At 49.1% G+C, this 14,580-nt stretch overlaps 1 protein-coding gene across 1 annotated transcript; it reads right to left on the bottom strand.

The window, feature by feature from the left end:
- Positions 1-1,588: 1,588 nt before the first annotated feature.
- Positions 1,589-14,219, bottom strand: LOC148132390 (uncharacterized). The gene is given in 12 exon segments (XM_087954206.1): positions 1,589-2,929; positions 2,932-3,827; positions 4,100-4,744; positions 10,829-11,107; positions 11,177-11,208; positions 12,327-12,439; positions 12,717-12,854; positions 12,987-13,052; positions 13,153-13,210; positions 13,400-13,482; positions 13,583-13,646; positions 14,185-14,219. Coding segments are annotated over 12 exon segments (3,630 nt in total). The 3' UTR covers positions 1,589-1,708.
- Positions 14,220-14,580: the final 361 nt, after the last annotated feature.

The raw sequence follows: 14,580 nt of genomic DNA, 5'->3' as shown, positions 1-14,580 counted from the left end.
AATAGAGGGAAAAGTAATTGAGAAAATATTTGAATGTGCAGAGATGAATAGGTTAACATTCGTAATCAAAGAAAAAGAAAAAATGGTATGGGATTTATTTTATCAATGGTTGGAAAATAAAACAAATTAAAATGGACAAGATCAATATACAGAGCAATAAGTTAAGATTGTTAAAAAATAATATATTAAATAATAGCTATAAGAAAATGTGATTGTTATATTGGTAAGAAAAGTATTAATTGTAAGCACAAGATATATGTACCCAGTTTACACATGGTTGAAATGAAATGGAATTATTGTGAAATATAAAAAATTTAATTAAAAAAAAACCCAGTAGCCTCCAACCTTTGTGGCTTGGTGGCCCAGCAGTGGGGAGGGGAACCAGGCCATGCGAGCAGTGGGCTGGCATACACATATACACAGTTCTACTTGTGTGAGTGGATATTTGTAATTTCTTTTATCCAATTTTTAACTTTTTGCCAGTATTTTTTACTTTCTGGGCAAAGCCACCAAGTGTGGAAGAAAGTACCTCGTTTGCTTACATTTCCAGCAAATCAGACTTAAATTTGGGTTCATATTCGCTAATCCTGAGGGTGCCAGGTACCACCAGTAACACATTTTATATTGATTTTCTTTATAGACAGCCGATTTTGTTATTTTGCAATTTTGTTTCTAAACTTCTTCCCAGTCTTCCAGATTAATGTTGTGCTCTACATTCCTTGCCCATGCAATCATTGGGCCTTTAACTAATTCCACCATTTCAAATTCTAATAGATAATTATACATTTTAGAAATTAATTTTAAGAAATTAATCATCTGTATTTTTCTAATCAAAATCATAAATCATATCTTCATTTTTTTCTATTTTACATAAAAAGTTTATAAAGTCAACAATAGTCTTTTCTCTAATCCAGGGAGTCAATTTAGTCTTTATGTAGATTCCATCATCTTCACCAGCCAAACTTTCTTTGTGGGTAATATTGAATCTTTCCAACTATACGTATATATTAATCTCATATTTATGATATATAAAAACAATTTTTCCAAATTTTATCTATCATCCCAGAAGAAAAGCCACTGGTTAAAATTGTATATTAATTTGTAAGATCCTCTGAATTAAGTAATTCAATTCAAAACTTCTTAGCTTTTTTTATATGTCCGCCAAAGATAGTAAAATGTCTCTTCTCCAAAAAAATTGCTGAAGACTTCTGTAAAATGTCACATATGCCTAAGGTTACAAAACACTTTCTAAAGCTCTGGGATTCCACAAATCCAGTCAGGCATTTAATGCTGAAATGGAAACAATTTGGAATAATTGCCAATTCTTGGACTTTTCCAAGAATGGCCATCTGGTTAAAATCACAAGAACACTGTAAAATAATTGTTCCTGAAGTCATTCAGGTGTATATAAGCCTTTCTTGACTTGGTTAAAAATAATCAATCCTAAGTGCAACATCAAAAATGACTGAGTACAAAAGAAATTCATGAGACAGGAATAAGCCAAAAACCTTGCTCGTTAATGCTCCCTCCCCGTTAGGGGGGGAAAAACAAGACAGTTGATAAATGAGTCAAGAGTGGAATATTTTAAACTACATGGATTTTGGTTTAATATTCTACATTCCACAATGAGAAACTCATACCAACTGTCTGGGAAGAATTCCTCGTGGTGCCTCCTGATACCTAGCTGGCATCACGTTACAAAGTAGCATCATTCACTCCTAGCCAGATACTGCATGCCTATGGCATTCTTGTGGCCATAGGCTAGGGTGTCCACACCATCTTCTGCAATCCAGCGCTTGTTGTCGTAGGGGGACAGCGTTACGTTGTTCAGGTGCTGTTCATAGATGTGGTGATGCTCAGACCGCAGCACATACATATCATGGCAGAAGGTCGTTTTGCTGAAGAGGGCTTCTTTGTAGTGTTCGTGATGGATGTGCTTTTTCATGACGCTCTTTTTCACACCCTGGGCCTTCTTGATATTCTTGGCCCCTGGGCCACCAACCTCCAGGATCGAGTACATCTTGGGGCGCAGGCCAACATATTCAACAATGGGCAATCCAGCACACTCATCCTTCATCTTCCCTAAGACCTTCTTGTTTGTTATGCTGTGGAGGAAATGATATTTTGGGTAGTCAGATGTGTCATAGAGGTCTGCCTGCGTGATCATATCCTTATATACATCCTCTGTTTGGATCTCAAGAAGAAGGGAAGTGTAAAGGAGTTGGCAGCACTCCCCATATTGAGCCTTCATCTTGTTATAGTAAAAGTCGTACATGAGATATTTTGAGAGATCAAGGATGCTCATAACCACATATATAGGCTTTTTGAGGACTATGCGGCTCTTGTGAACCAGGATGGCTACCAAGTCATCAACAAATATGTTTGCCTCTGCAAATGTTGGGCTGGCTATTATTTTCCGCAGTTTCTTTTCCTCATTTGCGCATACTAGTTTGACATTGACTTGCTTGCGGAGGTTCTCCATGGTCTTCCCACACACGCTGTTGTTCATTAGCTTGTATAGATCTTTCTCAAAGTCACTACTCGCTTTTTTGCGGAGGTCTGTGTTCATCCTAATGTAGGGCTCCATCCAAGGGCTCTGCTTGAATTTCAAGGCCCAGTGAATCTTCTTCAGGCACATGCCAAGAGACAGGTAAAGCTGGAGGTTGCGGTAATGTAGCACATAGCGTTCCTTCTTGTAGAGGTTGGGGACCAGTTTTTCAACCTCGGTAGATGCCATGCCTTTGCCAAGGAGCTCGTGCTGGTACTTTGACATCCACTTTTTCTGAACCACCATGTGCTCTGGGGCCAGTGGGTAGGCGTTATGCATGTCATGGAACTCTACAGGGTATTCCAGGTCCACCTCGAGGATGTAACCCTCTGGGCTGTCTGCTGGATGGTTCACTATTGTTTTTTTTCCAAACTCTGCAAATCCTCTTCCCACTTGAAGCCTCCTGTAGGAAGAGGCTGGGTCATCGCCCATCCATATAGGTTATTTGCATCAAGGTACATGATGTAAATGTTCGGCTTAGAACAGTCATAGCCCTCTGCCTGGGGGTTGTTGGCTCTTGCGTAGCGCTTTGAGACCACGGAGATACCACCCGGCATCCCTTTCTCAATGAATAGGTGCTGGTCATGGTCTGTGAGCAACTCGAGCTCCGCACCAGTCTTTTTTAGCAATGCATCCCAAGAAAGGCTTGGGCTCGTATAATAGTGGGCAGGGTCTAGACCATATTGCTGCAGGCAAGTCTTCCGGAATGTCTCAAAGATGTCTGCTAGGAGTACGTCTGTTTGCAAGTAGAGGTCATCGTAGTCCCCTAGTGTTTGGCACTCAAAGGCTTTCCAGACCTTTTGGGCATGGTCGTAGTCAGCCTCCGATATGTGTTCTTCTGTGAGTTTGCTGTAGAATGCTTCCTTTGGTGGGAGCTGCGACTCAGTGAACCGTTCCCAAGAATCCATGTACTCATATGGGTAGACGTCCTTACGCAGCAGGAGTTCTCGCCTTTCTCTTCTGTCCTCAAACTGAGCCATAATTGGAAAGCCTTCAGGCTGGTTAGCTGAAACAAGTTCGTCAAGGGAGGCCGGTAGAAACTGGGCACTGTCAATGAACCACAGTGGTCCTAGAGAGAAGATGTATTTCTCTGTGTGGTTTGCGATGCAGAAGATCTTATGGTTCTCTATCTTTGAGATAACCTGCATCAGGAGGTGGGAGTCATAGTCCCTCAAGTTGTGGAAGACAACTGGAATGACTGGATTTTCGGAGAGTTGCCTCAGCTTAAGGTTACAGTTATTGTGGGCAGCACCTCGGTATTGCCTTTGATGTGGCAATGGTCACGGACAAGATTTTCATCAAGTGGCTTCTGACACACGTGGCAGATAGTGGCTGCTTTGAAGGCCTGATAACTGTCTTGGGTCATCCGTATGGGTTGGGGTTTGGCCAGCTTCAACTTGATTTTGTTTACTTCTTCTAAGAGATAGTTTAGAAAGTCCTTTGCTGCATTTGGCCCTCTGATTATAACTGGTTGCTCTGTATGACCATCATAGCGCACAACTATATAACCATAGCCACAGGCCTCATGCTGTTGTGTTTTCTGAATGTTACTCTTGGTAGTGCCGGGCTTGGAGCCCTTGATTTTTGTGATGAGGGCCTCAGTGTCGGCGTATATGAGATATGGGACTGGTAGATAATTGTGATGGTTCTTGAAGAAAAGCTTGTTTTTACCTTCTTTTGGCATCTCCTCTATCACTGCCGTCTGCCCAATCCCAAGGCAATGCGGCTTGTGGGCTTCCAGCAGGTCTTCTCTTGTGTAGCAGTGGAGGCAGAGGTCACAGAAATGTTTGCGCCCTCGATGCTTAGTTTGATTGTGCAGTAATCTGTTGAGATTTTTCACCCAGGTGTAGTGGAACTTACCAGCCTCCTCGATCAGCAAGAGGTTTATCCTGGGTATGTCTTGTGGCTGAGAGCTGACCCGGTGGATGATGATGTCCTTCTCCGAGCCAAAGACATTGATGGCTAGATTGTTCTGTTTTTCTACCCTCTGGATATGGGAGATGGGTGTGGGGGCTTGGATCCCTTCGAAATTAAGGCCGTCCTCAGTGGAGTACTTGGCGGGTCTATCCCCATGGTCTTTTGCAGGGAACAGGGCTGAGCGGAGTGCCCACCTCAGACAGTGATCATCTTTGTTTTTCACATTTATCACCGCTTTTTTCTTTTTCACGACAGGTGGTAGTGGGATGTAGGAGCCACCTGGGAGGGTTGATACCAGGCAATATTCAGCCAGAGAGTCTGCACTTTTTAAACTATCCAACCGGAGCCTATCTGGGTCAATTTCTCAAGTGTCTCCTGAATAGTGGGGAATGCCTTGTCTAGTGCCATGTCGATCTCACTGTTCTGCAAGACAACTTCCTGTTTGTGACGAAGTGTAACCTCTCTGCAAGTACCTTTCCAGAGATCAACCTTTAGTGCCATCTGGAATTTGACTCCTCTCCAAGCCCGAATTTCTTCTATGAGCTTTTGGCATATCTGGGGGCACATACCCTGCAAGAAAGTTCTTGGGTCTCAAACTCAATTTACCTGGGGGGCCGCTGGAGGCAGAGTCTGGGTGAGGCTGGGCCGCATAAGGGATTCCACAAAAAACGTTAAAAAAATATCCTCAAATGTCATCAACAGTTAATGATTTCTCCAATACATGAACTGTCCTGAACACATGAATGGAACATTGAATGAAGATCATGAACAATTCCTCAGAACATGGCTTCTCCAGCTTACTCCTTGCTGCCAGAGACTTGACAACGCTTCCTCTCACATATCTGAGCCACATTTGGCTTGAGAGAGGAGGCACTTGAGACCCTCAGTATGGCTTGAAGATGATCATCAGTAAGTCTGGACCTGTACTTGTTAAAGTTCAGGGTGGAGAAGAAGCCACGACGAGGAACGGTGGGCGGGACTTCCTTCACAGGTCCATTCCCCCTGCGGGCCGCACTAATATTATACTTTCATATCACGGTGGGGGCCACAGGATATCATCCTGCGGGCCGCAATTGGCCCGCGGGCTGCGAGTTTGAGACCCCTGGTCTATGCTGAGGGGCTGATCTTCAGGTACATCCATCTGCCAACCCCGCAGGTAGTTCCCTATTACCTTTGGTGTCTGCCTGAAGACAAGCTTGTCTGTCTTTTTGTTTTCCTCTGGATCAAACAGGTCTAGGGTCTCCTTCTGACAGTCCTGAGTAGTTTGGAAAGTTTTGGAAAGGAGGTGTTGGTCAGACTCCTCCACAATGGCCTTCCTTTTTCTCACTTTGCCTTTGTGAGATTGAGAGGAAGGTTGATTTCTTCCTGGCACTAAGGTTTTTAGCACACACATCTTCAATGCTTCGTCCAGGATCTTGTGGTCAACCTTCTGGGTTGGCTCAGGTGTTTGCATTTCAGCTACTAACCGATCATCCATATTCCTCTGTACTGATCGGATGGGTAAACAGTATACAGCAGGGGTGGGCAAACTACGGCCCGCGGGCCACATCCGGCCCATTGGTCTGTCCAATCCGGCCCGCCCCTGAAAAAAAATCGCTGGCCGTGGCGTATTGCCCTGCACCATGTGGCCCCCAAAGCTGCAAAACAGTGCAGAGCGCTCTCGGGGTAGGAAAGAAAAGAAGAACTTTGCAAAGGCCTCGGCTGGGAGTTCGAAATCACCTTCGAGTGCGACCTCTCCAAAGGTGAGTCCCCGCCGATCCCCCTTTTTTCCGGGCTTCCAGGCTTAAACTTTGCAAAGGCAAAGTTTGCAGGCGGGAGCGTCTTCCGGCCGAGGAGTGGGAGGGTTCCGCCCGGCGGGCGGGCGGGCTGCTTGGAGCGGGCTGCTTGGAGCCACCTAAAGCTAGGCCGCTGCTGGTGGAGCCTTGCCCTGCCTTGGTGCCCCGTTTCCCGGCTCGGCGGTCCTGCTCGGGCGGCACTTTAAAAGCCTGCTCCCAGCACCCGAGCAACTTCCCAGCAACTTGCGGCTTCCTTTTTCCTCGCGGGCGCTCGCGCCTGGCCCCGAGCCGCGCGGCGGAGGGGAAACCCGGAGCACCGCCGGTCGCCTCCTCCAAGCAGCCCGCCCGCCCGCTGGAACCCTTCCCGCTCCTCGGCGGGAAGACGCTCCCGACTGCAATCTTTGCCTGTGCAAAGTTTAAGCCTGGAAGCCCCGGAAACCCGAGCAACTTCCCAGCAACTTTTGGCTTCCTTTTAACTCGCGGGTGCTCACGCCTGGCCCTGAGCCGCACGGCGGAGGGGAAGCCCAGCCAGTGGGCGGGCTGCTTGGAGGAGGCGACCCGATGGTGCTCCGGCAGCAGCAACAGGCAGTTCCGCCCGGGCTCCGCTCAGGTGTCCAGCTGGGGCTGTCAGGAGTTGCTACCGCCGGCGCAGCTCCGCGCGGCTCCAGTCCCGCGTTGCCTTGGGAAGGAAAAGGCAAAACTAGGAGCCGCTGAGCCTGAGCCTCCGGTGCCGCTGCTGCTGTTGCAAAGCACTGCCGCGGCTCTTCCTTTTTGCCTTTCCCTTCCCAAGGCAATGCGGGACTGGAGCTGTGCGGAGCCGCGCCGGCGGTAGCAACTCCTGACTCAGGGGGCCTCCGAGGGGAGGGGAAGGAGGAGAAGAGGGGGGAGAAAGGGTGGGGGGGCGATTCCCAAAAAATCTTGTGCTGACCCGGCCCGTCTGTCAAATTTTAAAAGTCCATGCGGCCCCGAGCCAAAGTTTGCCCACCCCTGGTCTAAGGGGTGGGGTTATATAGTCTCGCAGGTAGGCGGGTTTCTGCACCTGTCTACCTGACTTGCGCTGTTCGAATTGTCTTTGCTCGGTCTCGGGTTCCGACGGGCTGCTCGCTGGAATTCCCTGGAATGGTGAGCCGGTTCCATAGCAGTGACTCCCTTCAGGTGACCCCGGGATGATTGACATGCCTCCTTCGTTGCTACCGCTTGGGCTCTCAGGGTTTGCTGGACCTGTTCGGTTGCTGCTACTAGGTGTGACGATCAATTGCCAAGGCTCTTCATCAGCTGGTGAGTATTGTAGGCTTTGATGTGGTGATCGTGGGGTTCTTTCTTCTATGCCAGATGTTGGTTCAATTTCAGAACCCCCAGTTTCCCTTCCCCCTCTGGTTTCGTGGTTAGGGTCCCTGATGGGAGATGTGGTCAGCCTGGATCGCAGCTGGTCGATGTGGTGTTTCCACACTCTCCCATCTGTGGTTTCTAGCCGGTAAGAGCGGGGGCCTGTAATTTGAGTTATTTTGGCAGGGATCCACAAAGGGTCCCCTGAAAAGTTCTTTGCAAATACAGGGTCTCCTACCTTGAAGGCACGGGGTTTACTGCTGGAACCCAGGGGTTTTTCCGGGTGTATGCAGGGTGTAGGCGGTCTAGAGGCGATCTGAGTTTTCTGGCCATCAGAAGTTCAGCTGGGCTTTTGTTGGTCGTAGTGTTTGGTGTAATATGCTGGAGAAGGAGCATCCTGGTGACTTTATCGTGGATGTTGCCTTGTTCCATTTTTTGTAGAGTTCTTTTTGTGAACTGAACCATTCGTTCAGCTCTACCATTCGCCTCCAGGTGAGCCGGTGATGTCAGTGCGTGTCGTATGCCACGGTCTGCTAAGTATTGTTCAAAGGCTAAGGCGGTAAATTGAGGGCCATTGTCGGACACCAGGACATCTGGTAACCCGTGCGTTGCAAAAAGTCTGTTCAATTTCTTGATGACTGCATCTGTGGTGGTAGACTTCATATTGTTAACCTTGAGCCAGATAGAGTATGCGTCTACTGTTATTAGGAAAGTATGCCCTTTGTAGGTCCCACAAAATCGATATGGATGCGTGACCAGGGATCCCTGGGCGTTTCCCATTTGGCTGGTGAGGCTTTCGGTGGGGCCGAGCGTGTCTCTTGGCATTTGCTACAGGTGGCGACCCAGGTTTCAATTTGTTTGTCCATACCTGGCCACCAGGCGTAGCTCCTCGCCAGCGCTTTCATGCGTACGATGCCCGGGTGCCCATCGTGCAGTAATTATAGAACTTTTTTTTGTAGTTTTGCTGGTATGACCACTCGGTCTCCCCACAACACGCACCCTTTTTGTGAGAAGAGTTCTGTTTGTCTGTTCTTGAAGGGTTTAAATGTTTCGTTGGGTTCGATTTGGGGCCATCCCCTCTCCACCCAGCCAAGAACTCGTGCCAAGCATGAGTCTTTTTTGGTTTCCAATGCGATGTCTTAAGCTGTTAGTGGAGGTGAGGGAAGTGTCTCAATTTGTAGTGTTGATAGTGTGGGAGCCGGGTCATCTTGGAGTTCTGGCAATGGAGAGCGGCTCAAAGAGTCTGCGTGGGGAATGGTTTTCCCCGGGCGATGCTTCAATTAGTAGTCGTAGGCGGCTAGGAACTCCGACCATCGTGTCATTCTAGGGGATAGAATATGTGGAGTAGGTTTGTCGCCTGCCAAGATGCCCAGTAATGGTGTATGATCTGTGATGATGGAAAATGATCTCCCATACACATACTGTGGAACCTTTTGATTGCAGATACGATAGCGAGGGCTTCCTTGTCTAAGTGACTATAGTTCCTTTCTGTTTTTGACAAAGTTCTTGAAAAAAATGCAATAGGCGCCTCTGTACCGTTTGGCAGGACGTGGCTCAGGATGGCACCTACTCCGAAAGGTGAGGCGTCACAAGTCACAGTTAATGGAAGTGTTTCATTGTATTGGATGAGCACTGCATCCGAAGTTAAAAGGTCCTTTACTTGTTGAAAGGCATGTTCCTCCCTTCGTCCCCAAATCCAGGAAGCCTTTTATCGAGGAGTCTATGAAGGGGTTCAGCAACGGTCGCCTTCTGGGGTAGGAAAATGTTATAAAAGTTAATGAGTCCCAGGAAGGCTTGAAGGTCTGTTTTGTTTTGTGGTCTCGGGCATTTTTGATGGCAGCCAATTTCTTTTCTGTAGGGTGAATTCCTTGTTTGTCAAGGAGGTAACCAAGAAATTCAACCCTTTCAGTGCATAACTGGCACTTTTCCTTCTTTACCTTGAGGCCAGAGGAACTTTTGTAGGACTGTCCTCAGTCATTTTTCTAACTGACTCTTTGTTGGGGCGGCTATTAACACGTCGTCAAAGTAAGGCACGACCCCTTTAATGCCCTGCAACAACCTTTCCATCAGACTTTGGAAAATGCCTGGTGCTACGCTTACTCCAAACTGGAGTCTGTTACATTTGAACGCGCCTCTGTGCGTAACTATGGTTTGGGCTTCGGCGGTTTCAGCATCTACTGGCAGCTGTTGATAAGCTTGGGCCAGGTCAAGCTTTGTGAATATTCTGCCACCCCCAAGTGAGTGAAGGAGATGCTGGATCACGGGTACCGGATAGGCGCTCTGCTGTAACGCGTGGTTGAGGGTGGCCTTGTAATCCCCACAGATTCTCAAAGATCCGTCAGGTTTTGTGGGAGTTACAATCGAGGTCTCCCATCGGGCGTGATCAATGGGTTCTAACACGCCTTGTGCAATTAGTTTGTCCAGTTGCTCGTCAATTTTTGGTTTGAGAGCAAAAGGGACATGGCGTGGTTTTAGGCGAATGGGCGCAATATCAGGGCGGAGATTAAAAGAGATAGGCGACCCCTTGTACTTGCCTAGATTTTCACTGAAGACTTCTTGAAGTCCCGGACGAGGGCCGCTTCCCAGTCTTCGTCTACAGTCTGATTGATGCCTGCCATTTCGATTCCTAATGGCGCGAACCACTGTAGACCCAGTAGGCTGGGTCGGTCTCTGTCAGCGATGGTGAGAGGTAGTATTGCGGAGTGGTCCTTGAAGGAGACCTGGAAGTGACTGGAACCAGCGACCGGAATCCGGTTGCCCTGGTAGTCCTTTAATATAAGTCTCTGAGTGCTGAAGTCCTGGCGGCAGATGTTGGGAATCAGCTGCTTCAGGGTTTTCCAGGAGACCATGGATAGGGAAGACCCGAGTCCACTTCCATGATGCATGGTCGATTTTCAATGTTGACCTTTACACGGATTTTTTGGTGTCTAAAGATGAAGTGTGGCCGATGGTGATAGTCTGATGTGCTTCTTCTCGTCTGGGTGCGCCAGTAAATTTCCGAGTTCTGTTCTACTGGCTCCACTGGTTGTTTGGGCGGTCTCGATTTGTAGTGGTGTTGCCATCTGTTTGTCGGAGACTGTTTTCTTTCCGTTTCAGACTGGCTCCTCTTTGTTTCAGCATACTTTAGCAATATGCCCTCTTCTCTCACAAAAACGACAGATGGCGTCTAGGAATCTGCATTCGGATCGTGGGTGGTTTCCGCCACATCCGGCGCATTGAAATTTGATTTACGACCCGCTGGTCTCGTTGTTCGCACTCTGACCGAGTCTGTGGACTTCTTCCTCCTCACTATCTGATGAGGATTCAATGTCTTCATGATGGGCGGTTGACGTGTATTTCTCTGGTGGTGTTGCTGTATCGTTGGTGGGTTGGCGGCTGGCCCCATTTGTCTGGCGCATCCATGCTGCTGATTTATGGGTGGCTTCAGCTGCAGTGGCGTCTGCTATGGAATCTGCGAGGGAGATGTCTCCTTTGGCCATGATTTTGCTTTGGAGCGTGGGGTCTCTTAGGCCAAGGACAACTCGATCCCTCATGGCTTTTTCTAGGTTTGCGAAGCCACACAACCCGCCTCAATTCCTTAGGTCAGCTACAAAATCCCCGATGCTCTCACCTTCGTGTTGATCCTTTTGGTAAAATTCGTGTCTGCGGATGAGAGTCGGTACTGCCGGGCGTAGTGGTTGCGAAGGATGGGAGCAAGGGTATCCCAGTCCATTGACTTGACTTCAGCCGGTTTTGCAAGCGCTTTGGCCATTCTAAAGTCGGCGGGTCCGCAATGCGTCAGGAACACTGCTCGTTTTTTGCTGGGAGTGGCATCCTTCAGATTGTTGGACTCTAGGAACATTTGAAACCTGTCCAAGTATGAGTCCCAGTCTTCGCTGGCTGGATCGAACGGGCGGGTGGTATAGCGCCGCTGGCCATTCTGCCGACGTCTGCGCGCTGTCAGCCACGTGCTCTGTCGATCTTTGGTGAGTGCTCAGTCAGCTCTGCTGTCTCCAAATCCCATCCTCGTCGCCAGTGTTATGTCTGGAAAGATGGGTCCAAGAACGGAGACGAGACTCAGAAAGTGACTACAGCTCTTTATTCGTCACTTCCGATCTGAGCGAAACTCCCTAGCCGCAGCAGCCCCTTTTATAGAGCTGGCTGTGGCTAAACGGCCAATGACAGTGGTTTGAGCTTGCCGCGCTTGGTTTGCCCAATCGCGGCAGCCCGTTTACTAGCCAATCGGATGAGTCTGGAGCGACCAATCATGACCCGCTGTTAGCGGACCAATCCGTTTGCAGGCTTTCAAGCCTGCTAGTCCGAACAGTTGCTTCAGCCAAATCACTCTGGGCAGGCTGCTCAGAGCCATTGACCAACTCACCCCCGAGGTGCCTGGGTTCCTCCTCCTCCAAGCTGCCATCTGAAGAGGAATCTGAGGAAGCATCTGAGGGAGCAATCAAAGGCTACTATTAGTACCCCTTTGTTCTTTCTGGAGCTCCTTTAATTGCCCTCCGCTCTCCCCAGGTAGCCACCTGGACGCCTTCTGATCTGAGGGGCTCATCTTCTGGCATCGTAGCTTTTAGCCTTTTGATACTTTCCCTGGGGTTTTCTTACTAAGGATACTGGAGAGGGTTGTCATTTCCTTCCCCAGTGGACCACATTGTGTCAGCACCCTCCACTTGGGCCTGTCTGACTTGGGTGGCCCTGCGCAGCATAGCTCATTGCTTCACTGAGCTTCGCAAGGAAAAAACTTTGATCCATGAAGAGGCCAAAATAGATACCTCTTCTTATTGAAGAAGGCGTTCCAGGAGTCCAGGCTGTCCTCTTCCAGGCTGCTGACATCCTCCAGGGTGTCTTCCCCTTCTGGAGAATCCTGTGAACCACAGTGATTCCTCTTTAGCCATCAGGGAAAAGAGACTCAGAATTCCTAAAAGAGGGCCTATTGAATGGGGACCACATCCATTTAGGCCACCAGTCCCTGCTGCTTTGCGGCAAAGGAACCAGTCGCACCAGAGCTTGGGTGCCTAGAGTTAGCCTAAGGACGTTGTCCCAAGGGCCGGGTGTCCCCTTGCTCCACTGCCCAGACTGCTCCAGCCCAGTTCACTCAGGTTAGGAGAACTGACGAGAGGGACCCTATCCCTCCCCAACCAAAAACACTTTGTCTTTCTTACCCATGGACTGGAAGAAGGACTGGCTTCTGAAGCCTCCGCATCCTGCTCCCTGCTATCCTCAGATTCCTCCTCCAGAAGGTCAGCTAAGGAGTTCAAATCCCCCAGGCTGCTGGAGCCCACCAGGACTGTCAGCGAATCCTGCAAAGGACAATATGAAATCCTAAGCTTTCTCCATTCCAATAAGATTGCTAAAGGATAGGGAGCCTTCTCCCGCTCCCATGAGGAATGATGGCATGGCCTCCATCGGCCCCATTGCCCAAGCTTTCTTACCTGTGAGGAAGGGGATTCCTCCCCACCAGGAGAGAGCTCCTCCTCCACCAGTTGCTCTTCTGGTTTCTGCAATAAAAATGCAAAGATTCCGTCTGTTGGCATCTCAAGAAAACCACACAGACAGGGCTTCTTCTTCTCACGTGGGGAGGAACTGTCCAAGCCTTACCAACTCAGTGAAGGTCTCCAACATGGTGGACATCCCCGGCCTGCAGTCCCCGGCCTCTCTGGGGGGAGAAAACGAAAGGGCCAAAGATCAAAAGTAGCCATAGGCCCTTTTTCAAGAGTGGTCATGTGGAGGCTCTAACAGCCCAGGGGCTTGGCCTGCCAGTGGGATTGCCCTGAGTCCTTCTTCCCGAGCAGAAGCAGAGATGCCTCCCCTCTGCAAAAGTTTCACCCTCCAAAGCGTTACCTACCCTGGTAGGCAGGCACTGCTTTCCTCCTGCACGTCCCTTGGGCTCTGAGCCGTCTCCATCGGTCGGCTTTCTTCCGATGGATCCTGCAAGAAGAAGGCAAATATCCCGTCTCTTGGCATATTAGCAAATCCAGAGAGACGGGGCTTCTGCCTTTACTTTGGGGAGGAGCTGGTCTGGCCTTACCGACTCAGTGCAGGTCTCCAAAATTGTAGGGAGCCGTGGCGTCCACTTCAATGTCCTCTCATATCTGGGGAGAGAATGAAGGGCCTGAGTCAGAAGAAGAGGCAGAGGGTGGAGATGCCTCCCCTCTGCAAACCTTTCTTCTAGCCCTTCTCTGTAGGGCTTCAGTGCAGCCTCCTTCTTGGGGGCTTCAGAATCCCTCAGGTGAGAACACTAACCTCATTAAAATGAGAGTAGGCTTAACATCTTCCATCCTGGGGCTCCGGGCGGTGGCACGAACACCCATCACAACCTGCAAGTAACAATTGTTCATATAAAGTATGAATTAAAAATTCTCTGCATGTGATGGACATTTGTCTTCCCCAGAGGGCAAAGAGGCAGCAGGTCATGGAAAATGTGGCTGATAGGAAGAGGCTCAAAATGGCTCTTCCTTAGTTTTCCCCAGGATTTTCCCTTCCAAGCCATCAAGATCTTTCCATGAATCCAAGGGGCTCTTCTTCAGTTTTCTAGGCTGACCAGGTTCCCCTCAAGGGCAAATTCCTCCCTTCCCCCACCCGATTTTGAAGCCTGAAGCCCCACTGGCCATGTTGCAGAAGCGTCCTTACCCCAGGAAAGGAAGATCTGCCTCCATCAGACACATGATGTGTCTCCCAATCTCCCTGCTGGTCATCCGGTTCCTGTGCCTCCTCAGTGCTGACCAAAAGAAAAAGATGACATGTCAAAGAACATCCATCTCGCTCAGCTTCCCCTTGCTAACCCTGGCCAGCCAGCCCGCCCACCTTTTTCCCCCTGAAGCCCCTTCTGGACAAAAAGCTGCTTTGGGGAGAGGCCCTTAGACTCTGCATGCCCCCCATGCCCAGGGTTTAAAGAGAAGGTGGTGGTGGTACCTGTCAGGAGGCACAGGTATCTCTTCAATGTTGCTCTTCCAGCAACAGAAAAGGCTCGAACACCTTTTCCAGATGTTCTGTGAAGAGAAGAGAAATAAATGTGAGTCAGTGAAA

This window comes from Notechis scutatus, chromosome 2 (assembly GCF_049901735.1).
Source record: "Notechis scutatus isolate UNSWTSFEM ecotype Mainland chromosome 2, rNotScu1.2, whole genome shotgun sequence".
In the NCBI taxonomy this organism is placed as follows: domain Eukaryota; kingdom Metazoa; phylum Chordata; class Lepidosauria; order Squamata; family Elapidae; genus Notechis; species Notechis scutatus.
Note: the sequence above shows the minus strand (reverse complement) of the source record. Positions and strands in the feature narration are given on the sequence as shown.